General features: G+C 44.8%; 2 protein-coding genes across 6 annotated transcripts in view; both read right to left on the bottom strand.

Moving 5' to 3' along the window:
• The window catches only part of DGKI (diacylglycerol kinase iota), a 233,888-nt gene extending 223,248 nt beyond the window's left edge, over positions 1-10,640 (bottom strand). For all 4 annotated transcript variants that reach the window (XM_055808931.1, XM_055808932.1, XM_055808933.1 and 1 more), the window contains exon 1: positions 10,248-10,640. In XM_055808931.1, coding sequence (XP_055664906.1) covers positions 10,248-10,630 — 383 coding nt within the window. In that variant the 5' untranslated portion in view covers positions 10,631-10,640. The remainder of the gene's footprint in view (positions 1-10,247) is intronic.
• Positions 10,641-16,976: 6,336 nt separating this feature from the next.
• Positions 16,977-26,929, bottom strand: part of CREB3L2 (cAMP responsive element binding protein 3 like 2) — an 85,616-nt gene continuing 75,663 nt past the window's right edge. For both annotated transcript variants that reach the window (XM_055807385.1, XM_055807384.1), the window contains exons 9-12: positions 26,776-26,875; positions 25,700-25,826; positions 24,801-25,026; positions 16,977-23,860 (exon numbers count right to left, since the gene is read on the bottom strand). In XM_055807385.1, the coding sequence (XP_055663360.1) occupies positions 23,785-23,860; positions 24,801-25,026; positions 25,700-25,826; positions 26,776-26,875 (529 nt within the window). In that variant the 3' untranslated portion in view covers positions 16,977-23,784. The remainder of the gene's footprint in view (positions 23,861-24,800; positions 25,027-25,699; positions 25,827-26,775; positions 26,876-26,929) is intronic.

The raw sequence follows: 26,929 nt of genomic DNA, 5'->3' as shown, positions 1-26,929 counted from the left end.
TGTTTCCTATCTACACAGGTTTTAAACATGTACATTCTCTCAGTGTCTCAACTTACAACAAATCTCAAAATTCATAATGAAACTTTATTTACATCTTTGGCATTTCACTCACTTTTACAGGAGAGTCCATTGCCCTCTAGGGCATCATTTTGAAACCATAAATCAGGCTAACATCAGCAATTAATAACCAACGACCTGGCCTAAGATGTGCCTACACATGGCATTTCATCGCCTTCAGAGAACCTACAGGATGCAGTGCTCAAGTTGGAATGAAACTCAGTGTGTTTTCACAACAAAAGGATACACTCCTGGGATCATTCACTAATTGGATAAAAGCATAAGAACTACCCCGTTACTATCCCTAGAGGAAACTCATTAGCAACCTAATGAAATAAAGTGATGACAGGAAGGTATTTTCTCATAATCTTTCGATGCTAACAGGCTTCAAAGCCATTTTGCTTCCTCACCCTCTCCTGTGGTGCCCAGAAACCCCATGGCACCTCTCAGAGCATCACAGGCAGTCCCCTCTCTTGCATATTACACAGCATCGGGGAACAGTTTCCAAGCACAGAAGGATTCTAGGATGTTCAACTCATCAGCTTTGATGAATCTGTGCACTTGAAGTTAATCCCTGCCCCACTTGGAAAATGTTCCCCTGTGGGTCAAGTTTCCTATTAAGTCATAAAATTTAGAAGAAATATAATCTAGCTATTAGGGGCTTTGCTGTTTGTTTTTGTGAAAAGCCAAACTCTGGAACCTTTGAAAAATGAGAAGTACTGAAACAAATTTTACAATTGTCGAAGTATTTTGAAGTTCATGAAAATACAAATATTGAAGAATGTACTATACAAGCATTGTGCACCTTTATAATTATGTCTATATTAAATATCAACATTTCTTTTTCTCCTCCTGTGAGGTGTCAGGTCATGCCCCCAAGCACTCATGTATCATGTAGCCCTAATCGGACACACTTTAGATGTACATATTAAACACACATGCCTTAGTAACAGTGAGGGAGAAGCAGGTAATTTTGAGTCCATCTGAAGAGGATAATATAAAGCAAGACAAGTTATTCGCCAACCACATTCCCACCATCCACACCTACACCTTTCACCATGAAAGGCCTTCCTCCAAGTCTCTGGATATTTAAAAAGAGCCCACGTATCTCCACCAAGAGCTCTTAGATACAGCCACCCAAAGCCATTGATATTATTTATCTCTTAAATGCATCTATAGCCTAGCTGAGGCTATAGGACAGGCAACAGCACCGCTCCCCAATGCCAATAACTAAACTCACTGCTGATGGCATATAGATCTTATTGGCAGCCTTAGAGAATAGCATCCTATACGTTCTCTTAACTCATTGTTTAGCCACAAAGGTACACAGGAGAAGCAACGATGCATTAACTTAGTATGCCTCAAACCTAAGTACGATTAGACACCTCCGTTCTCTCTGACTACACGGCCATTTGTCTATGACAATGGGGATTAGCGTTAGGCAGTCTGCAGGGCCAGTGAGCTGGAAAACTTTCTAGGCAGAATTTGAAGCCATAACCCCTTAAAAAAGGGTGGATGGACTGGATGATAAAACAGCAGTTTTCCATCATGAACTGTAAATTTTGAAGTTAACTAAGCTTTAACAGCTGTTTGAAATGGAAGGGGATTCTGGCAGTGCCATTCAGAGCTGCATTTGAAGGGAACTGCAGGACTGAAAGGTTCAGGACATCATTACTAAGCCTTTTTCTAGCATAAGCATTGCAAACCACCAAGGTTTCTCAATGCTGCATAGAAACTATTGGGGAAATACCAGGCTCAATCCCAGAGTACAGACAAGCTCTGTCCTGCACCAGATTACTTTCTCAAGAGTGCAGAGGTTAGTGCCCATTCATTCCTCAGAACCAGCTAATAAATCTTTCCCTTCCCCACCTTTATGGTAAGCCATTTCAGTAAGTTAGTTGGAGGTGCAAAGACATTCAGAAGAACCACTTAGTAGTGCCCTGTGGCAGCCTCAGACTAGCAAAGCTCTTTAAAAATGAACCCTCCCATCTGCTCAATGCACAAATAATTCAGAGGCAAAACCTGCATATATTGTACTCTAAACAAGATCAAATTGTAATATTCATGCACAGCTGTTTCTGCCTCCCCCCCTCAGCTTTCAGGTTTTCTCTGCGAGTTGCAGTTTCGATTCTTTTCCGTTCTCCTCTCCTGCTAGCCTGGACCAAAGGCCCTGCAGCTAAAGCTAGGGTTGAGGCTCTGTCCCCACTTTGTCACACAGACTCCATCTGCCACCTTAAATAAGTCACTTCATCTCCTTTTGTTTCTGTTTCTCAAAGAATCAGGTCCTACACCAGCTGCAGTAGGTAGGTATCATCACTTACGGATTACAGCCTTACAGGTGTGAAAAGCTAAGAGGATTGGGCAAGTATTAGACTAAGGTAAGGCTCTGACCAGCACACCAAATTTTCGGTCTTAACAACCAACCAGTCTCTTCCTTGACTCTGCATGGTCTCCTACTCCATTTGTGGATCTCCTCTGCAAACCAAGATAGGGGGCTGTGATCTTCTGTAACCAAAAAAATTCTAGTGAAAATTAAGGTGAAAACCCCCACTTTTCCTTCCTAACCAGCCACCCAAAGCCCAGCGTTACCCTCAGAGTGATTCAGGCCCAGCCTGGACAGTCTGTGCCAGCCCATGGCACATGGCAGCCAGCACATTAAACGGCGATGTTGGTGTGAGGGCTGCACACACCTTAATCTTCACCAAGGAAATCCTCCCTAAGCGAATTTATAGGCAAAAGACAAGATTCCAAAGAAGCAAAAAAGCCTTTTTGAGCTGGATGTGATGCTATTGACTTCCCTGCTGGCAGCATCAAGTGGGTTGCATGTGTATCAGCGACAGCTTTACCAGCATCTCATCACTCCGAGAGACAGGGTTACAGGAGAATTCAGGAGCTGACACAACGTGGGCACCAGGGAAGCAGTTATACCCACAGGCTAGCACGTCCACACCAAGAGAAGCCGGAAAAGACAAATAACAAGCGCAATACAGACAGAAATGAGAAGTGAAACCAAAGAGACCTGGTGGCTCTAGATGGGCCTGCCAACCTTGAGCTCAGCACCTTCCATCAGACCCAATGCCTTCACCATGAGTAAACATTAATGGGTTTATATGCCTATATATAAAATATAGATATACCTCAGAAAAAACAGACAGTTAAATAAAGGGAGAAAAAGCACACACCATGCATTGGTATTAGCAACATAATGACATCCCTTCATCTTATATTCCTGAGCATTCATACAGAGCATGCACTGAGGCTCCTGAACACGCAACCCACCCTAGCACACTTTCCTCAGCCCACACAAGGTCCAGAAACTTAGTAGAAAGCACAGATGATTCTCCTATGCAGCTGCAACCTGCAAAACACACAGCAGAGTCTGTCATGTCCATGTCCTATCATATACCTACCTTCCCCCTGAAGTTAATCACAGTGACATCACCTTACCCATACACAGCCATCACATACCCAGCACAGACCCACATGGAGGCTCCTACAGACTCTGTATACAAATACACATGGTCTTCTCTTAATGTTCTCTTACACATTTTTTCGTATACATCCAGTCCCACACAGCTTTTCTCTGTTAACAGTGACAAATGGTCAAATCATTCAAAAAACCACAAGAGAGGGAAAACCCCCAATATCGGAACATGCAGGTGAACAGTACAGTAGAGTTAATGCTTCACTCCCACATACAAAGAGTTTAAAAAACCCAAAACTTCATAGAGTAAGACACAAAAAGGATCTTCAACTTTCCACATTGATTCTTTTCCAAGACAAAGCTCCTCATCACCACCTCTGTAACTGGAAGAGGTTTCCATAAAGTTGCAAGCCGCCCATACCTGATTATTTTCTATTCTTCTTTTCCTCTTTTCCTTAATATCTGGGAAATCCTTTGGCTGACTGTTGGTATCTGATGCCCAGGTTGTGATGGATTTACCAATAAAGCAGCAGGAAGAGCACAGAAGACTGTTGTACATACACATCACCTTCCCAACATCTTAGCCAAGCTGCCAAATTACAAAAAGAACCCCAAAAAAAACTAAAAAACAAAACAAAACCCCACACACTAAAAAAACCCCAACCCATCAAAAGCCTGGTGAGGCTTCAAGCAAATCGCTTCATCAGCCCCATGACTGACCTGGGCAAGAAGACACAACTACCTGATCATTTATTCCGAAGGACTAGCCAGAACAAAAGTGGTTTTCCACCCTGTCAAAGTTATGCAGCATCTGATTCAGCTTGCCTTTTTTTTTTTGTCCCCCATACACAATAATATTTTCTACCTGCAACAGTCCCAGGGCAATCTAAGTCTACAGGTCTATGCCTGTGCTACAGAACAGCTTTATTATGTGCCTATAGAGGCTCCCCCTTTCAAATGACTGATGCGTTTATCTCCTCCTGAGGTTGCACGTAATTCCATTGCAGCTCACATGTAGCTTTACCCAGAGTTATCATTCACATGTCTTTTGTGAAGTGCTGCTAACCTCAGGTACAGAAGGCAGAACGTAAGACATGCTCAAAATTCAAAGACTGTCCTTTTGCTCACTGTGACATAAAGACATCGATGCCCGGACTTGCAGCCACATTTTGAAGTCAGGAGGGAACTTTAAACATCAGCCTGGTTCTCCTATGGTATTATTCTTCTCTCTGAACTGTCCTAGCCTTTTTCTGCATTTTGCTCCAACGCAGAACTTCCACCTCAAAGCTTTATAAATGGAAGAGTGTGAAGGCTCCTTCATGTACCAAAAACGTCCAGTGATATGCTTTGGGAGAAAACAAAATGGTGATGGATGTTTTGGGTGACAAAGTAAATTGAGTCACTGTTATGCGAGTGGGTGGTAACAAATCTGTACAGTACGTACCCGAAACTCTTACGACAGTTATAAGCAGATCATATGAGATTAGGCCAGAGTGCTAGAATTATTTTCTTGACATTTGGTAGAAGATAAAAATTCATCCATCATTTTCATGCAGACCAACCTCACTCTTATAGAAATAGGATATGTTGAGATTCAAGGAAACAAGTAAAAGAAATCAACACAATCAAAAGATCAAGGGGTTGCGTTGGGTGTTTTCAGTTTTACAAATGTCATTCAGCTTTTATTATTTATAATGCTTCACAGTACACTAGTAAATGCTGTCATATTTCATAAAATAATTAAGTCTTAGTAATGGGAGACACTTCTAGCTTCCTGTCTCTATTTAATATTTACTGAGAAATGATGTGAGTTTTATGATCATTACCATGTCTGTAAATAAATGAAGCAAAAATGAGGATGTTTCCTATCTTTAAATTTCTATTTTGGTCTAAAGCCCCATCTGTAGTCCCAGGTACTTATATGCTCATCAACAGTGACGAGGCTTGTGTAATCAGGGATTTTGCAGGATTTCTCTGCCACAGCTTTTTCTCCTTCAAATGCAGTAACAAAACCCACTCCGACAACACCTCCAGCTACTTTCTGCCACAACAGACAAGCAGCTACTGCTGATGGTGTGGGTGGGGAGGCCAGCTTGGCTACAGATTCATTTTGCAGAGAGAAACATCAGCCAAGGAAAGTGAAACCACCTATTTTAGAAAGCGACATTTCTGAGTGGAACTGGATGGTCAACAGACACGGTGAGTTAAGAAAACCAGTGCTTCCATTGCTAAAAGTGAAATGCATAGTTTCTTGCTCAGGCAAGCCACCCTCGCCACAGACAAAGCATGACAACCGAGCTGCCAACCTGCTGCCTATTAGCAACACAGGACTTTGAGATGATTCATTATGGCCCTGCTTTTGGATATCCCCAAGCCATGTACAAGCAAGAATCCTAAAGCCTGCCACCCACTGCTTTCGTCAGAATTTCTCCCTTTGGTCAAAATTAAATTACGTTTCTCTAGATAAACTACCCCCTAGTGACAGGTGTTTGCCAAACATCACGAGCTCTCAAAAAATGGCCATTAAACTTATTTCGTTTTGTTTCCAACATCACTGATCAAGATTCCCTGGATTTCTAAATAATAATTAATAAGAAATTAAAATCCATTTGCATTATTGATGGTTTCTGTTGGCTTGCTTTGTGGGTTGTGTTGGTTGGTTTGGTTTCTTGGGTTTGTTTGATTTGGGTGGGGGGGGTGTCTTGGTTTTGGGTGTGGCTTTTTTACCTTTTACTATTTCTCTAAGCTTAAAAAAAATTAATGACAAGACTGCATTTCAGATAAGTTTTGAGAGCTGCAAAGAACTGCAGGAAATCTGCCAGATATAGCTTTATTTCCATGGTCTTCTCCAGCCATAGCTTTGTATTGTGGAAATATCCTTATTGAGCATCTCCTTGGTATAATCTGAATTTCTCTTTATTTCAAGAATTACTTTGGGAAAGCTACTTCAATCTCTATTTTAGCTAAAAGAGACCATGAGGTTCCTCACAGAAATCTGCATTGACAAAATAATAAAAATTGAATGGAAAGAAAAATTCACCAACTATCTTAGTGTCACAATGTCTTGTAAATATTCTACTGGGTCTAGAAATGTAGGGGGTAAACACGACTCCAAGAACCAATCTATAGAGAACATTTCTCTCTGGCAGGGGTACATTTTTTATTCACTTTTTTCGATTTGCCTATTTCTTCACAGTGCGGTAGGAAACTGAACTTTTGGTTCTATCAGTTTATGAAAAACAAAAATTGATTTTGTGAGCCCGTAGTTCAGATTTTAAGCAGAAAACACAAAACAGTTTTAAAACACTTAATTCCATATTTGTAGGGTAAAAAGTTAGCCCTAAAAATTACTGCTTAGCGTTTGGCATTCTGATGTTAGCATCCCACTATCAAGTCGGTTGGCCTCATTGAAGTGCACGAGGCTGAACAGGGAGACCATTGCTCCGCACTTCCATTCGGTCTGCACAGGGATCAGCCCTGCAAGATGCCCCTCATCAAGGGATTGACACTTCTGACTGCAGCCCACCCCTTCCCTCCCTCCCTTCGCCCCCAGCAGTACCCACCAGCTGAGCACCAGCAGCAGCACCCCCCTATTATATCAGGCAGGGCAGACGCCCCATCTGCAAATTAAGATCCACTTAAGGGATGTGTGCTGGCAGCACATACACACACACAAACAGACACACTTTAAAGCCATTAGCTCACGCACAAGCACAGATAAGTGGCATATCCCCACTGTGTATGTATACATAATTACAGCATATTACTAGAAAGAAAACAGCAAACATCTACTTTTAACCGAATGATGAGCTTTTGGTGCAGATGACAAGCTTGGTGAATGTCAGGTGCAAGGTGGGCAAGGCTGGGAACATGGCAAGGTCAAGGGGGATTTCAAGCTCCCTGTGAGGCACACCTGTGTTACTCAAAGACAGTTTTTCCTCCTGATGGTTCAATATGGGGGACAAATGTGCCTTTATTAGTAGTTACCACACAGAAACATGACACATGTAATACAGCAGTTTCTGCATTTTAAACCACTGACCACATTAGTACAAAACATTTATTGCTGAACTACATTACGCATGGGTTTGGTACAATCCTAAAGAAACTAAGAAGTGATTTTTATGCCACGATCATCTCATTAGCTAAACAGATCTGCATTACAACAAAAGAAGTTTCTGTTTAGCAACAACAACAAAAAACAAGGGGGGGATGTGTGCAGAGAAGATAATACTTTAAGCCAGACTCAGGTAAACCACGAGTGATCAACATAAAATCTGTATAGGAAATATTTTTCTTCTTCCTTTTTTCCCCTTCTCACAATACCTTTACCTCCCTTTCAGCCACCCATTTCATTCCTTCAGTTACCACCAACAGATTTTGTACATGCATTTTCATGAATCTTTATTATTTCAAGCAAGTTCCAATTGTTTTTCTTCTGCACATATAACATACACCCATATACCTGTTATTTAATGTAATGCACCTGCACAGCGAACCCTAAATGAGCTGTTTGAAAGTTTGTATGAAGCCTTGAATAATTTCTATTGTACCAGTGAATAAGGCAGTCCAAGTGCCAACATAAACAGATCTTCCTGTACATAATACAGTCATTTACAAATATATTTCAACACCATAATTTACTGAAAGAAATGGTACCAATACAAGGAGCCTGGGGAACACAGGGTGTGGAAAGCTCAATGGAGGTCCTTTGTAGAAGTTTTCTACTCTTATATCTACTCAGATTGTTTTCATTATGGATAAATGAGAGAGTGCACATTATTTGTAAGAAACCAGCTCCAAAAGAAAAGGTGTGGAAATTTAAGGATGCAAAGAAAATGCACTTTCTCACATACATCCTAAGTCAAGCAGAATAAATAATATGCACCAGGAGATGCTTAGGAAAAAGCTTCTGTATTTGTTAGGGACTTGTTGTACACTTGCCTAGATAAAGGAGAGGAGATGGAGGAGGAAGAAGAGAAAAAAAACATGTGTTCCCTCTTACAAACATTTCTTACGAAACCCTTACAAATCTTGACAATGCAGAAAACTTTAAGAATACTCATGTCTTCAACACACTTCTAGATGATCTAGAGAACAGGACATTACAAACAGATTTTAATATCTCCGCCCACCCCCCCCTCCAAAAAAAAAAAGGGGGGGGGGGGTGTTGCAAAAATTAACTGAATAAAAAAGAAAACGTAGAGCCAGAATAGAGCACCTCCAAGATGTATTGCAAACCCCATGCCTTCGGTACCAAGAGCAGACACATTAACAAACCTGTCTCATTAGCAGCTACTTCAACAGCCCACCTACAGAATCTGCCTTTACCTGCAATGGACAACTTGCCCTTAAGTGGCATGTGCCAGGAACACTGTCAGGGGAGAGATGCAACAGTACTGAGAGATGACTGATGTCATGTTATTTAGGTGTCCCCTCAGTTTTCCTTTTCACATCCCTCACCTTATCGAGTCTGGGATGAATCACCCCAAACTCCACACTCACCAGTGAGACCATCAACCCTCATGGGGAAGTCTCTCTGCATACATGAAGTATTAGATAAAAGTTGAGTTACGAAGAGTGTTTAGTTACTTCATTTTTAAGCTCTACCACATGCAGAGACTCAAACCATTACTAAGCTATCTGGGGTGCAAACTGACAGCACTTAAGAAGTAGCTCCATATTAGGGGAGATTCTTCAGCTAATTGACCTAGAGCTAGAGACACCCTTTCCTTGCAGAGACAAACCAAGTAGCAGTTCCACATTTTTTGCCCTCCCAGTTAAGAGGGCTCATTTCTAAGCGCAGTACGATACTAGTTACCGACAGTGTGCTGCCGCCACTGGGGCTTTGCAGCCAGAATTAGGTAAAACTCGAGAACTTTTTGGCATGAAGCTTCTCAGACAGCAACCAATTTCAGCCGCTGCTAACCATTAGACCCTAGGTGGTAACAGGAAAGCTGACAAATCCCACCAGCAGCCCCTCCATACAGGTGCACTGACCAAAGAAACAAACCCATTTACTTGGCATCAGCGATACACTGGAGACATGCACAGCCATAAAACCCCAAGACCCGGTTATGACAGTAACACACTGCTCCGGCGACAGCCCGTCCCGTGGCACCCCTGCGCCTGCCCTCCCCCGGGCGCAGCAGCCCACCGATGCTGTCACCCGCGGGGGCTTGCGCAGGGGCTGCCGGCACGAGTGGGCAGCCGGCAGGGAGGGGAGCCCTGCACTCCCCGAGACCTCCCACGGAGAAGCCCCTCTCGGGATCCGCAACACCACCAAAAAGGTGTTTCCGAAACCTCATGCGAGCGTTTAGAGGCACCGGGAACAGGGGCAGGCGGTGTTTTTGTTGAAAAGGCCGGAGCCGCTCCCCCGGCAGCCGGGCAGGGTCCCCGACTCTCCCTCCGAGTAACTCCGAAGTTCCGCCGCGCACACCGCCCCCTCCCCATCGCCCCCGGCGCCGCCGCACCGAGCAGCTCCGCAGACCTGACGGCAGCGGCGGGGCTGGGAGCAGGTCGCGACTTCACGGCACGCCGATCGGGGCGGGGGGCTCTTTCACGCTTCGGATAAAGAAAAAGCCCCCTCGGGCGCCAGGGTGCTGCCCCCACGCCGCTGCCCGGCCGCACCGCCGCCGGCCCCCGCCGGCCGCCTCCCCACCCGCGGGCGCCCCGTGCCCGAGAGGTGTCCCCGAGAGGGACACCGCGGGCGCCCCGTGCCCGAGAGGGACACCGCGGGCGCCCAGCCCGCTCGCCCGGCACCCACCTGTAGGACACCTGCTTCCTGAAGGTGAGGCTCCGCAGCTTCTCCTCCAGCGACTCCTCCGCCGCCGGCAGCCCCGGCTCCTCCGGGGCCCCGGCGGCACCCACCGCCTCCCCACCACCCTCGGCCCCCCGGCAGCCACCGCCACCCGCCGCCCCCGTCTCCTCCCCGCCGGCTGCGGCGGGGGGGTTCATTGCGACGGGGCAGCGGGGCCGAGAAGGAGGAGGGGGCAGGCGGGGGGTGGCCGGCGGCTGCAGGCGCTGGGGGGCGGCGGTGGCCGGGGGGCCGCTGCTCCCGGGGCCGGGGGGCGCGCTGCGAGCCGCGGCGGTTGCAAATGGCAGCGCGGCCGCGCAGCATCCATCGGCGGCCGCACTGCAGCGGGGCATTGTGGGAAACTCCCGGCCGCCCCCGCCCCCCGCCACGCCCCGCAGCCCGCCCGCCAATCGCCTCGCCGCACCCGCCGCCACGCCCCCCGCCGCCACGCCCTGCCGCGCCACGCCCCCGCCCACGCGTCGCGGGGACGGTCGGGCCGCCGGGGGCTGGGAAGGCGGCGGGGGCGGCCCGGCCCGCAGGGACCAGCGGCTGCCCCGAGCGGCGCGTTGGAAGCGCCTCCGAGAGCGAGCCCCGGCGCGTCCCCGCTGCCCCTGCGGGTTTACCTGTCAGTCGCTTCTGATGCTCTCCCCGGGCAATCTCCATGTAGTCCGCTCCGAACAGAAGCACCCGGCTCCCAGGGGACACCTTTTGACACAGGCACCACATCGCCACTTAGTAAAATAGACTGCCCTCCTGCCTTGTGCCCTGCTTCTTCCTTTTGTTCATTATGGGAGATACAAAAACCTTCCACAGAGGCACCCAGGCGGGGCTATTTAAGCACTCAGGCTGACAGTGACAAGAAGATTAAAAAGTACAGGAAAGGTCAAAGCCTGGGACTATACAGAAATTATACCAGGAATTATGCGCAGCCAGTGCTTTGTTTTCTGCATCCAAAATTTCTCCAAGGCAATGCGATGCAAAATAGAAAGACATAAGGACTAAAGAGGGGAGGCGTGAACAAATAGTGCCCTGCAGGGAAGGCACGCCCTGCAGGAACAGAGTTCAGAGGCCCCCCTTCCCCATGGGTGGCTTCGCTTCTTCCTTGTGATCCTTGTGCCACAGCACAGCCAGCGCCATGAGCAAAAGTCAAACAGGTAACAGCGTTTACCTGCTGCTTGTATGCACCAGCGTGCAAACCTTGCAAGATCTTGGGCAACAACCAGACTTAGGACAGCCAATAGGTTCTTTACACCTGGTTCTTGTTCCTTCTCCAACCCTATTTAAAGATTCAGCTTCTCCATACTCAGCACATACTGCATATACATTTTTCGCTTCAGTTCCAGCAATGACAGCCCTCCAAGCTAGCCAATTAAGTTTTCCCCTCCCTTGCTGGCAGTAGAGAAGGGTGATGAAAAGTAGATCTTTTTACTACAGTTCAACTATTTAAAAGTTTAAACAACTTTCAAAATTACATCCTACCCCTATGCATAAATGATGTGTACATTATCTACATACATGTGTGCTTCTCCCAATATGTGTATCAATTTTCTCCCCCACCCCTCAGAGTGCTTTCAGTTCCTAATGAGGCACACAGAAGAAAGCATAGTTAAGAAAGGTAATATACAGCTTATTAGAAGGAAAACTAAAGGTCTTATGCAAAACTGTAAAAAGGTCTGGCTCCTGCTCTGAGCTGTGTGCAGAGATTTGCAAACTCTGGAACCATCAATGCCTTTTCCATGGAGAGATGGGACCTCCGTTGGAAAGTCTTCTGCTGAACTTCCAGGGACATTAGCAACCAATGTTGCTAGTGAAAGCATCCAATTTAACAGCGTGTGACAACTGTTTTTTGCAGAAAAAAACTAAACTGTTTTGAGCTGGAACTGTCAAAGACCAGTTCAGACCTAGCCCAGCAGCCAGCTTCAAGGATGAGGAGTAGTGCCATAAGCCCCTCTCTCATCAATGGTATCTTCGAGTTTTTGTCGTTGGTGAAAACCGTACAATCTGTTGCTATGAGAAGATGCCAATAGCATGTGCAAAAAATACTTTAATTGCAAATTAATTTTACAGTTGGAGAGCAGAACCATATGCATCATCTCACAGCTTTATTCTTTTAGCCTTTGGTCCGCATGGGAACAGCTCTATGGCCTGTTGCCCCAGCTAATCGCTCCACCTCCCCCACAGCATCTGGAGCAAAGCCTGGCAACTAATTAGAATTTCCTACCCCCGCCTCCAGCAAACATCCATGCCACCGAGCCACGTCCTCCTCCAGCACAAACCCTACTGTAGCTCCTGCTTGTCAATAAATGTTTTGCCCACATGACCACATTTCCACTGTGCTCCAGGATTACCTGGTTTTCCTCTGACGGCTGCAATTTGCATGACTCATTTGCAACATCAGGCGCTAAATTGACTTCCTATGCCTTTTTCTGAATATGAGCAATTATGACAGAATCTGAGGCTGGTGAAGGAAAGCCCTGCTTACACAATTACACCTGTGGCAGAGCTGTCAATTCCTGCAGTTTGAGAAATGCAGCAACAGCTGAAACTTCATCAGAGCATCGTGTTTGCTCCAAGATGTGGCTGCAGACATACTGCTGGATCAGGGGGGAAAGGATGAGCACAAAAATAGATTTTTAGCAGGTTTTGCCAGCATCTGGGATCATCGTGCTGGCAACAGCCTGAATTCCCACAGCCGAGATCTCATTTCTTAAGCTGGCGATTTGGCCAGGGGCTGGGCTGCCAGGTTAAGAGGAGCGCCTCGCATCCCTCTGCGGTGACTCCCCTGCTCATCTGGGAGAGCTGACAGGCTTCAGCAGGTGGGGAGCTCTTTTTCCTAGGTGGAAACTTCTACATGCCTTGAATAGCAGGGTTGGTGGTGGGAATGAAAGAGGAAATGCAGAGAAAGGAGGGAATTGAGCCTCTTGGAGTCAAGCCAAGGGATGGAGGTTTATTCCATTACTCACATGCCTGTTAAATCCCTTTCTGAACACTCCAGTGCGCACTGGCTGTGTGCACTGCAGTAAGTTTTATTCAGAGTGGGAGGGACTGAAAATCCTATTCCTAATGGAAAAGAGGTGAATATATGGAAAAGGGGAGTGGGGAAGAAAGGGATGAGGCAGCTTTACTTGTTCAGTGTGCCAGGGTAGCCAGTGAGAAGTCAGCCTACTTTAAATGTTCCGTATTCCTTAAGGTCATACAAAATTCATCGTCCAGAAGAACATATAAAAATACATATACCCATACACATGTGTACGTATGCATTTTCATCCCCTCGAGTTTTTATTCTTTTTTAACATGACTGAACAAACAGCCAGCTTCCCTTCCCAGATCCAGTGCTGACAGACAGGCCCACAAAAACATTCACTTTGGTCAGCATCTGAAGTTCAAGCAGGGCAGTGCTTATCCATCAGGTAACTGAGGGATGCCGAGGCTTAACATGGAGTGAGCCACCCCCACCTCAGCAGACCACCCTGCTGGGCAAGCCGCTTCACCCTGCAGCTCTGCCAGCCCTGGATCCCATTAGCTCTGGTGAGTTACTATTTTCTGCTACATTCTATGTTTTTTTACCATTTTTAAGCTATTTCACAGTGCTGTTCCCCTTTTCACGCGCAGGCTGCCACAGCTAGAAATACACCCCGATTTTTGTTGTCAAGGTGTTCAGCAGGGGTGACAACAAGGGCCTGGCTTGGAAGTGCTGGGGTGCTGCCTCTTCACAAATACCATGGATCAAACCCAGGTTTTTACCAAACAGGTTTAAAAAAGAGGGCTTACAGCATTTCTTTAGGCAGTGGAAGTGAGACAACCCAGCAGACATGGCCTTAATCTACGCTGGTTATCTCTCCTCAGCTCTATCGCAACAAAGATAAGGGCCAGAACTTGCAATTTCCTCCTCACTGGAGATACACAAAAAAGTAATTTTATAGCAACATACAGAACTCATGTAAACACAACTTAATATTAATTCAGTAATAAAAAGTTGAACAAGTCAATCCTGGCTTCTTTGTGGACTGTTTGAAACCCACAAGATATACCCCACCCCCCCCACCCCCAAACAATGAGAAATCAAATCATTTCACTTCAACTTTTTGAAGCACAAACTGAAGGGAGACAAGACACACAAGCATTATTCATTCTACACAAAGTGAAACATGCTTTTGGCTCCAGTTACTACTTCCTCTGGATCATCTTGCTTTGCTTAATCTCAGCACGCTTTATAGAGAGGAGGAAGCCACCACTGGCCTCATTTTACCAACTGGGAATCTGAAACATGGAGAAGGGTCAGCCAAATTCACCAGCATGCCATGAGCAAGACTAAATCCGAAGCTCATTTCCTTGGCCCCTATCCAGTGCACTCTCTCTACAGGATATGGCTCCTACAGAATTATTTTACTTATGGCAAAGATGCAAGCTTTTGCTCACTGCTTCTAAACTCCCAGCTAATGAGGTCCATGTTCTAGAAAAAACCCAAAAGAAATGAACCAGGAAAGGGAGTACTGGTAATGAATCTACCATGAATACCTCCAAGGATGGCAAAGTCTGTGATGTTGTAAAATAGGTACAAGCAATAGCTAACAGCAAAGGGTGAAGACTTACTACCCAAACCACACCGTGAGAGGCACTGCAAGCTGCATTTGGACACCCTTCCTCCTGCCCTGCCATGGGAATTAGCCTGAGAAACGAGTATCGAAATTCAGCCTTGAATTCAAACAGTAACATGCTTTTCAAAGAACAGCATGTACTGGAGGGTGATAGGTAGCAAGGCTGACAGCTCATCACCCAGCATTTCTCCGTTGTATGTGGGTTTCTTTTTTAATCACAGATTCCCTGCAGCATTGCCTGCTGCGTGATGCTTTAAGGGTAATAGTGAGACTCAAGGAGATTCTTAACCAATTGTTAATCACCAGCCGGTGTTTTGTATGCTTGGAGGAACTGAGCTCAGCTAAAACTAAGCTGAGGGTAACTTCCCCAATCAGTCACAGTTTGATGATTTTCCTCTAAAAATGTTGTATGTATGGCTTGATGCTGCTAAGAATTGCGCTGCATCAATAGTTCTGGCAAGTGAAATTGCCTGTTCAGAAAGCAAGGGGCACCCAGCTGCAGCAGGAGAAAGACGGCGGCTGCAGTGACCTCTGAAACAATGACAGCAAAGGAGTGGGATGCAGAACTTCCAAGGACAAAGTAAAGCCCTTCTACCCCACCTTCCAAGGGAAAGCACCACAGACCTTCTTCATTCAGGCACAGAAACCAAAATTTGTGAGAAAGAACTGCTTCATCATCTGCTGTGACTGAGGCGGGGCTTAGATAATGTGGCTGATGCTGGAACCGTGCTTCGCCTGGGAGAGCTGTTCTGTTACAGCACTGCGTGGAGACTGTGTGCGCAACAGGACTGACAAAAAAACCTGGCCAGGTGAAAAACCAACCTCTCATTCCAATGTCCTTTTCTTGTGACAGTGAATGGTGGTGGTCAGCAAAGACAATCCTTGGGATAAAAGCACCAGAGTAGAGCTTTTTCCTTCACTGCCAACTTCTTCTGCTACTTTAACCTCTTCAGCCCAAAACCAAAGCTTTTCTGAAAATCAGCACCAGCCACAAACGTAGTGCAGGCCAGGGTGTTCCGATTTTCATGGTACACTGCCTTCCCCAACCTCTAAACAGCCTTTTATAAAAGGCCTTGAAAAGGAGGCACCAAAGCCATCTGTCACACTTCCATTTTCAGTTCAGTAAAGCTGGAACTATTACTTCCATCGCTAGCAGTTCCTGCAGAGGAGAAGCTGTTGGTTGCTCTCGTATGGATGCACGGTACTCCAGATATAAGGTCTCTTTCCTAGTAGAAAGCTAGTGTAATACAAATGACTATACCATTTACAAAGCCAGCTCTGCACGGGGTAATTTTCTTATCTGCACTAGGTCATTCACCGCCAAGTTCCCTGGATGGCCAGCACAGCCACGGAGTCCCCAGACTGGAAGAAATCAGGTGTTTTCTTTTCCACGTCTACTCAAAGTAGCAAAGGTTAATTCTGTTCCCCTGGCTGGGTGCTGCTTCTGCACTGGTGGACAATGTCGACTGTTCACACAGGCAAAACAGCAGCTTCTGAACTGCTGGAGGCAGCTCCTGAGGTGACGCAGAGTAAGGGAAGGAGCAGAGGCCAGCAGAGGACCCAACCCCTAAAAGCCAAAGCAGAAAAAATCTCTTTTAGGAGATTACTTCAGTTTAAGCAATTAGCTGCCCAGCATCAAGTCAGTGCAGGGAAAGGCCTTGCCTTGCAGGGGGGCTATTTGGCCCATACGAATCAAGCTCCAGCACACTCTAGCAGACAGGTATCATCAGGCTGAAGCTAGTGCCTCCTTGAGCATCAGCCTCCCTGGATCCCACTTTTAGAGAGAGACAATTCAATATTAATGGGGCTGTATCACACAGTTGCACTGAAGTGCCATTATCCTTATAAAACACCATCAGCCTTTGCCTAATTTCCACCCATTGACAGACACAATTCTCCCCTAATTTCAAAAAAAGAGAAGGGGTTGCCAGCTTCAGTAAAAACACACACTGCTGCTTGTAACCCCTCTGTCTAGCAATGTGCTGAAGTACTGGTAGTTCTGCTGTGTGAAGATGGACGCATTGTGCGCAGCGCCACACTTGGGAAAGCCAAGGGACCAGAACTTTTCCAACCATTAGGAAAGCAAACAAGTTGCACTTGCTTTTTCTACAGAAAATATTTATTTGCAGGAAATGAAAAGCATAACATACTTCGCTACATACATGTTTAGGCTACAAAAGCAGGTAGTCTGCCCTCCCATAGAATCAAGCAGACGATTTAAAAAGGAAAAATAGCAATTTCTTTCCACCCAATGGACATGTTTGCAGTGTGAAAAATCAGGTGGGACCGTATCCAGATGACAGAGCTTGTACAAAAATAGAGAGGCCACTGAACACACATACACAGAGTTAAATAGACTTGTGGCAAAAGAACAGAGATACCTGCAGTCAGAAGACGCTCCAATGGAGTTTACCAAGGAGTTTAGGGGGTGTGTGCTTTTTGCAGTAGTATCACTGTTCTTTTAATCTTAGATTGTTTTAAATCTTTGCACAAACCCATACTGTATCCACATGAACAGAAGGAAAGGGAAATAACAGCTGGAAAGCCTTAAGGGTGTCACACGAAGAGTAACTTGGAGTCACAAGCTATTGTTTTGCATGGCCCAGGGCAATGGCTTTGGCCCTGGATATGTATTTCTCTTCAGAAGGGTAACATCAAGTAATAAGACCAGCAAATCTCAGGGAAACTGTGATGTACTTGCATCACGGCATGGCCCTCTGAGAGCAAACTGCTTCCCCTTGCTGGCATCTTGCTGTGCCCGCATGGTGGTCAGGGCAGTAGTGCTCCCTCCCAGGAGGGGGTAATCTTCAGGTACTCTCCCAGAGGACCAGCTCAATAAAATGACTTTCCTTGAGCCATCAGCTCCCAGGGGGCACTTTTTAAGGCTAATTTACACCATTAAAACAAAAGAAACAAAAAAAAGCATTCAAAGCCATAACTCTGCAGAACAAAAATGACACCAGAAGATACAATCAAACCTAAAGTAATTATTTTTTTTGTACCAAACAGAGCTGTCCTACAGAAAGGCCAGACAGTCTATGCATACACGCAAAATGACAGTGCAACAACTTTCAGTCTACAATTACTAATAGCACACACTTCAGACAGCAATTCACATGACTGTTTCATGAGTGCTCGGTGAGATGGAATGTGAACAGGTTTCAGACAGAAACACCTGGACTTTCTGTTGCACCAAGTGGAATGTGTCCTGTGTGTTCAGGTAGATGCCTTTACTTAGTGATGCTTACTGCATTAAGAAAACAACTCTGCCTTTTTGTTTTTTTAAAGTTACTCACCATGCACACATGCACAGATACACACACACTCGCACTCATTGTTGCTAACTGTACAAATGAAATAAGCAAGACACTGTTACATCAGCACCACTGAATTAAGATCTGATATGGCAAAGTCAGATACGAGCAGAGTTCTGTTAAAAGAAACTGATTACCTGCCTCTGCTTCCCCCTCTCTCCCTTCCACTCCCTTAATTATGGGCTACGAAAGTTCAAAACGATTTTTTCCTGCTGGTTGGAAGGGAAAATGGCATATACCATAAAGGTCAGGTATGCATAAATAGGACTGTTTAGTATTAAAGAGCAAGGGGAAGACTAAAGCTAAAACAAGGGGGGAACTAATGAAAAAGACTATCACTGCTGATTTATGGAATCAGGGACTAGAATGTTCCCTGTGACATCAGGATTCCCTTCACCTGCCATTTCTTTTCTGTAAAATAGATCTACAAATCCAGGTTGCTTGTGTTTTCTTCTCACTTATTCAGTTCCAACTCTTGGAGAAAGATTAAGGATACTGGCTTCAGGGCAGAGAAGAGAATACTGCTAATAAAGAATATCCAGCCTCCATTTCAGCATCACAAACGAGGGTTTCCTGCAAGATGCAATCTTTCCTATGTAGGAAGTGCATTCATATATATATACACCTTGGCAAAGCAGGAAAAGGCCAGACCTGAAAACCACAAAACCAAATAGCAATCTCCCTCACAATCCTGGAGTCTCCAATGGATGTTGATCACCTAAGCAATGTGGTACTAACTGGGATCACAACCTCAACATATCCCCGAATGCCCACTGTCATTTTGTTGGCCACAAGAAAGCTACAATGTCCTGGCTCATTGACTGAATCCTTTCATCTTATTTGTAAAGGCCTTAACACACAAGCCAGTTCATTCATCTTTGCAACCCCCCAGAGTTGTTTATTCTTAACGCTATAGTGAAAAGCAGCAACACATCATAGCACTACACTTCTATAGGCTAGTAGAACTTCTGTTGTTACAGATTACTGACCTACCGTTTCACCTTCAGAATACATAATGTTCCCCTTCTAATTAGTGACTTGAGAAAGAAGTATTTTAGTCACCAGGAGTATAAAAATACTCTGTATACCTCTGTTCTTAGCTGCGTGGGTTTTGTACAATGGCCTCTTGGCATAAGCTAGAATCTAGAGCCCAAATACTCAGTGGAAATCCCTCCCAACGTAGCAATTAGTATCGTTCATTTACTTGACCTACATTCTAAATGCGTCTAGACAGAATTCACCACTGATAGTTTGGGGGATGGGAGCAGAGAGGTGGGTTGGTTTCTTTAGCAGGGAAAAAAAAAAAAAAAAAGAAGAAGAAAAGTTTTTAGATTAATTTTCAGCTCTATATTAGAAAAATCAAGAATACATTGAGATACACTGTTACACAGAGAGATATGGCAGAGGTCCCCTGCCAGTATAAACCAGACCTGCAGCCTCCAAAAGTTGTATAACGACAAGCAGGCTGTGTCGTAGCAGCTGGGATCTGGCCTAAGAACCTCAGCCCAGCCTAATCCATTATTAGTCTGTGCTGCTGAAAAATATTGAATGGTACGGATGAAATAAGCGAAATGCAGCAAAGAACTATAAATAGCCTGGGGAAAAAAACTCAACAATACCTACACACTGACAAGGTTAGAACTGTCACATGCCCTCTGCTGATGCTTTTAAAATATATATAAAAAAATAATGCCCTACATTCCTTCATAGCTTATCTCCCTAGAAGCAAAGACCCAACAGATCTAGACATGCTTTAAAGCTACAGGACAAAAGGTAAGTTTATTAGTGTGCATAGAATCACGCTACAAGAAGCACAACATTACAGCTGAAGACTCTAAGGATCACTTAAGTCCTCTAGCGGAAATGGAAATTAAGTAGCACATAAGGCCTTTGCCTACCCTGTCCATACACACACATCCTTCTACAGCACCAAGTCACTGATCACTGGAAAAAGTATACTGGCAGAAGGCTAAGACCTCAAGTAATATAGCTGAGCTAATTAAAAGCACTTTTACTGGCATCTTCCCTGAATACGCATTACTACTCCTTCCCTATGCCCTTAGCACAGAGCGCACACAGCTGCCTCTCCACGTGGTCCGCAGTGCATCAACGTTCACCCTCGGGCTGCTGAGGCTGGCAGTGCAATTGCATGTGTCCTGCCTCCTCCGTCCCCCTGCTAGATACGTAACATGGGCATAAACCACCTCTGGAGATGGTGAGGTCTTTGTCACATAACAGCCTGTGGGTAGATAATGACAGGAGATTCTTTGGCCCCTAGTATCTAGCAGATAAATCTGTTGTATTAAGGCCCCTGAAGAAAAATTATCACAAAAATACCAAAGTAAAGCAAAGGTTTTCCTCACTATAAAGAAGTAACATTTAATATAATAAATCCCCAAGCAATGTGTGTGCTAGGTCAAGAGATTCCCCGAAAGAATATCTAAAAATAACTTAAAGAATTACACAAATTAAGATTATATATTATCAAACCGTTACAAGAAAATTAGTATGGCCATACTGGCTTGGATGAATTAGTTCAGAGGACTGACCAAGACCGTGGCCAGTTTAAAATGCTCCCGATGAAACCATGACTATCTCCCAATCAGATCTGAACCGACATGCCCAATTTAAGCAAAAAAAAGGGCAAAGCTTTAATGGTGACTAGTGCAGTAGGTTTCAGAGAGAGGGGATTGTCTAGTGTTTGTGAAATCATCTGTCCTTTAAGTACTGAGAAATAATTCAATTTTGGTTTTAATACAGCAAAGTCAGCTGTATCTGCAAGAGGAGGTGTTCCATTTAATGGGCATGAGCTCAGGCAGAGCGGCCTCCTACTCACGCACAGCGCAAACTGCAAAACTAATAGGAGCAGTGCTGGGCTTGACAGCAGGGCCTCTTTTGCAGAAGACTTGAGCATTCAGTTGCCCCCAGAGGTGGCAAACCATGGGTGCTCTGAAAACAAAGACCATTTAAGGAATTTTCTAAGCTATGATCTTGCCCGCTTACACTGACCAGCCATGCCGTAAATGGAAGGGTCAGTCCCAGCTTTCTCCTGCCGCTTTGCTGACCTCATGTGGCTAAGCAATGCAGCCATCCCTTGTGGCACCCACCAGTGCTCGTTATTTACATGAAGCCTTAAATCGTAAAAAAAAAAAAACAAAAAAAACCCCAAACCCCCCCCCCAAAAAACCAAAAAAACCACAAAAAAAACCAAAAAAACAAACCATACAAAGTTGTTGGTGGATACTGGAATGACTCAGAGGACTCAGCAGGATCACTGTGAAGGGAAAGATACTTTAGGGAGGAGACTGACCCATGCCGAGAAGGGAACACTTGCAAAATAGACTACAACAGCATTTCTCCTCTCATTGCCACCAAAGATAAAATAACAAAAAGGCACTTGCATAGAGGAATAGGGCATTACCTAAAAAGTACATCTGTACACCAAAACTCATCACTAGCTCACGGAGTCAGACTCACGTTTCACTTCCACTAATGTGAAACACCTTCTTAAAATGGTACAGTGGGGACTGATCCACAGCCCCTTGTAATTCACTGAATTCCTTCCATTCATTTCACTGAGTTTTGAGTCAGTCCTGAAGGCTGCAAATAGGATACTGAAGGAAGAAAGTCCAAGGAGAATAACAAGAAAGGAGCTGGTGTGGCAGCTGCTGTAATAAAATACAAATCCAATATTTTACAAAATAGAATACTTGCAGGAAATATCTACTGTACATGGTAAAAAATTACTTGTAAGGCTAGGTTAGTTTTTCCCTTATTTGTCACTAGGAAAAAAAAAAAAAAAAAAAGAAGAAGAAGAAAGAGCTTCAAAGTTCGTTATTCTTTTTTTAAATTGACTTCTGGTAAACTGTAAAGTAGCTATGCTAGCCTGCTAAATTAGAATTTTCACATTAAATCCATCCTCAATGGAGTCCGAGCGCCCTTCTGTAGTAACCAGACAAAACTCTGCTCAAATCCTGGGGTAGGTTCAACTGTGCCACTGCAAGAAGCACAGCTCAGGCAAAGGCATGACCAGGGCACTGAGAGAGGGAGAACCCTTAAAGGCAACAGCTGCCTGGGACAAGGAGGAAACAAAGCAGGGAGAAGAGTACTAGACCAGGATCGGACCTGAATACTGCTCTTGGCTTTTCCACTGAACTTGGGCCAGTCTTTTCACCTCCCTGTGTACCCATCTCATTCCTCTTTTGCCTTGTTTCCTGCCTAAACACTCAACTCCTCAGGCCAGCGGCTCTCTTGCCATACAGTTAAGACAGTATCTACCACTGCCAGCCCTGAACTGTGCCTAGCTGGAGCACGTCTTTTCTGCTAAGCGGTTGGTCCAAGATCACATCTCTGGAAAAGGAGGTACGAGGAAGATAAGACACATGGCTTTATTTTAGGGCAACTCAAGTTTAGGGGGCGGGAATGGGTGAATATTTTGTGTCTCATATCAGAGTTCGCCCAGACCACTTGCAGGGTTAGGGAAGCTCAGTTCTCTTCATTGCAACTGCCTGAACAAAATTTTGCAAAGCTAATAAATACTATTTACAATAGTAACAGGAAGATGGCAAGGAAAGGAAAATACAGGACAATCTGAGACCAGGTCTACGTAAGAAATTCCATCAATGCATCTAGAAGCTAATAAATTAAAACCATATGGTCCTCTCAGGAGGCACTTCTGATTTAAGCCTTACATTGATTTACTTTATTGGGAAGGAACTGTTTTAAGCTAAATAGATTAGCCTTAAGCAGACTAAAGGACATCCATCCAAAACATTGCATAAATTTAACAAAACCTGCTTTCTAAACAGATTTAGAAAAACTAGTGTAATTCTCCCACACAAAGTGTGACAAGACAGCAACTGATCTTTGCTTGAATTCCACAAGGGTGGAAGCAGTAGGGAAGCCTACCGGGACTGCTTTCAACCCAGAGAAATTTACCCCACGAAATGATAAGGAGGCTGGAGGGGAGAAGAGAAAGAGCTAGGGGAGGACAATTCAGCATCGTCATTGCCCACCCCTCTCCTGCCCATGTTAACTCAGCAGTATCAGGGCCCTTTCTTGTCCCTTCAGAAGCAGGCTATATACGTGCTTCTCAATACCCCCCAAAAGGCTCAGGTGCTGTAGACCAATAGGCATGGAGCTGTGGATAGATTCAGAGCTGCACCATGCTGCACCTCCTCTTTCTCTCAGTTATCTCCTCCTAAGAAACCTATCATCCCACATGTTCCCATTGGTTTTGCGTATTCATTTTTCTACAGAAAGAATCTTTGTGTTCAGATTAGGATATGTGCATGCACGCACGCACACACACCAGTCACCGGCACACTGCTGGCATCATCTGCCATCATAATTCAATCCTGCCCTTGCAGTATTAGACAGGAAAGGAATAAAAGCAAAGACAGGGACTGTGTGTGAAGTGAGGAAGGGAGTTACAAAGACAAGAGATCCCATCTGCAGTCACAGCCTCACCAGTCGATGCAGAAGTTGAACTCCTCTCTTTTGTGCTTTGGTTCACTGAGGATGACTAGTCAGGGGGGACTTTGGTTGACAATATGTGGGAAAGAGGGAAGTCAAGAAAAAAGGTCTTATTTATTTTTAAGAGGTGGCATTGACTCTTCTATCTATTTCAATTATCTTCAGTGTTTCATTTCCTTCTAGTTCAGAGCTGACTCTGTAGGGAACAAAAAAACCAAAACAATAAAGGTTAACACTAACAGTTAGTCATTTTTAAAAGCACCTATCATGCCTGAACTGGCTAATGCTAAGACGACACTTAGCATTTATCAGGTACTTGTTAGTTGGAGGATGGCAACACACTAAATTAGTCATCTCTTTGGCTCTAGATATAACTTTGACACCATGCTCAGAAGGCATGCTTGGGGTGACATGGCTCATCCTAGACATCAGAATACCATGCTTCCAAACAAAATTCCTCTCTCCACTGGTTGGTGTGCTTGCTACTGCTTGTTAGCAGAGACCAAGATCTGGGCCAACAGGACAGTGGCAGGACAGGCAGAACAAGTGGAAAGAAAACTGCACACACATATTAAAACCAGTGAATCTCTCTCTTTTCAGAGGCCCCAAAAACTTACACTTATGCTTAACAAAAAAAAAAAAAAAAATCACTATGGAATGCTGTGTTAAGTAGTTCAGATAACTTTACAGGTCTGTCTCTTACGACAGAGTCCGGCAAACTTTCCACAGTAATGCTTTAGTAAGATCACTGCTGCAAGATGCTGCAGCTCTTTACACCCTAACCTCATAGAAAGCCCAGTGAGTCACAGCCTCACACTTCCACGCAACTGGCAAAAGCTTATTCCTTCAGAAGACACAGAAGTTAGTGCTTAAAGAAGTGGGCAGGCACAACTAACAGGCTTACAGGGGTTACGTTTTTGGCAGAAGCACTGAGGAGTTCAGTAGCTGTATTACTACAATATTGTTGCAACCACTTTTCCAGAGTAACAACAACTTTGCCTGTAGGCTCTCCAGACAGAGACCAAGCTCTTCATGTTTCACAGTTCCCAGCGTAGCTGAGCCTCTAGTCTTACTGCTGGCCCACAGGCACAAATGACAGTGACACCTGTATGACAAGCAGCCCAACCTGCACTCACCTGTGCTGCTGCAGGCCCAGCAGCACCGATTTCTCTAGCCTCGTCTCGTTGGCTATTGTGAACTGCATGATATCATCCTGCTGTGTCCCTGGCATGGCTTCCAGGGACAGTGCTGCATACTTGGAAGTGTCTGCTTGCCTGTCATTGCGATCTGCAAAGGAGATCGGGCTTGACGACTCCTCCAGTTGGTGAGGCTCTTCATAAATTAGCAGACTCCTTGACCTCACTGCATACAAAGACAAGGCAAAAAGACACGAGAAACAGGCAGCTCAGAGAACAGCCGTGGTCATTTTAGGAAATGGAAACTGTCAGAGCAGAACTAAAGGTGCAGAGGTCTTTTCTCTTGATAGTGATTAATTGGTAATTTGATAGCTGAGGAAAGATACCACAGTGGTGGTTCAGGCAGCGATCAAAAAGCTCTGAATTATTCACAGAACAAGAACAAAGTGAAACAATCACTTCCATAATATACATTGAAAGCAACTGGTTCACGATGAGTATGTAATACTAACAGTTTCCCACTCAGTCCTTGGACTCTTTGTTGACACTAGCAAAGGAAACACCAGCTGATATCAGTTGGTTATTTTAACAGTACGAAAGTTTGCTACCAAGTAGAAATACTGCTACTTTTTACAGACCACTAGCTTTAATTCCACAAACAGAAACAAAACTGATTTAAACAGAAGCAGACTAGTGAGGAAAAGGCTTTGCTTGTGTTTATGGAGCCTGCTACCATCAGCATACCTTGCCAAACCATCCTCCTTTGAAAAACACAGGTGTATCAAGGAATGGCTGGCTAAGGAGCAGAGGTGCTTGAGGAGGGGATTAGGGATGCGGGTGGAAGACAAGTGCCGAAGCACAACCAAGGAAGGAGCAAGACTAGGATAGTTGTCACTTACCAATGGAGTCTGTGTAGGACTCTGATGAGGAATGCTGCCTGGGCAACACCATCTTTGTAGCAGAAGGATACGGCCCATAGCTCTGAGAGAAGCTGCCAAAAACTACTGCAAAACACAGCACCACCATCTGGCAAAGGGAAGATGCCAAACAGGTAAGTGCAGTAGCTCCTGACCCACATGCACACATCAAAACTAAGAATCAACACAACGCAGATCTAATATTTTTTTCAAAACAAGTAATTTGAGGCTATTTTCATCACTATGTACAGCGCCTCTTAGCAAAGGCATATATACAATAACAATTCAGTGCTTCAAAGGGCAATTTTCAACACCGGAGTTTGTTTTCAACGTCTGCCACCATTTTGGCCTGTCATCTTACTTCCAGAACTGAAAAGCAGACACAGCCGCCACGTGTGTGTTAGAGATATTCTCAGGAATTTCTAAGGCTATTTCTGCTCCTGGCCCCAATCTTGCTTCAAAGTGCAGAGAGGGTAGCAGACTAGAAGAACAGCTTAAGTCTTGAAAATAATTTCCATCAATTTATAGCACTAGTATAGAGGGAACTTGCTGGATAAGTGTAAGGAGGGAAAAGGGAAAAGTTTCATTCTAACTGTTTATTTATCCTGACTACTATTACTGAAATAGGACAGAGTTAGATTTACAGCCTTATGTAAAATATGACTTTTTATTTGGATAAGCAAGTTTATTTTTACTGGTATCAAAAGAACTGCGCATCAAAGGTCACCCTCGTTTTCATTTTACAATCCTAGACATTATTTCTCACATACAATATTGTAGGAAATAATAAAACAGGTCACTCAGAGGAGCAGTGCTGCTTTTATCACCACAGCACCCAATCAAAAGGACAGGCCCGGTCTCCTCCAGAATTTAATGCCTTCCCACCACCATTAATCTTCATCAGCCAGGAGTCTCACCTACCTCAGAATTAATTCCCAAATTATGAAGAGAAGATTCCCAAGCTGAGAATTTGCAAGTGAGGGGCTTTGCAGAACTGCCTTTGAGCAGTGGAAAGAGATTCTCATTCCCCTGTAATTCCTCACATTAGGGACACTCACCATAAGACAGGTCCCTGTCTGTGTGCTAGCTGCCTTACACGAACGGGACACTTTCCCAGCAACCATGGCTTGGAGCCTCTGCAACTGCTGCAGAAGTGTTCTGGAAAGCAAAGATAACAGACAAGCATCACACACCCCAATCTGCTTGCTGGTT

Source organism: Falco peregrinus, chromosome 6 (assembly GCF_023634155.1).
Source record: "Falco peregrinus isolate bFalPer1 chromosome 6, bFalPer1.pri, whole genome shotgun sequence".
NCBI classification, from domain to species: domain Eukaryota; kingdom Metazoa; phylum Chordata; class Aves; order Falconiformes; family Falconidae; genus Falco; species Falco peregrinus.
The sequence above is the reverse complement of the archived record's forward strand: the minus strand, read 5'-3'. Positions and strand labels throughout refer to the sequence as shown.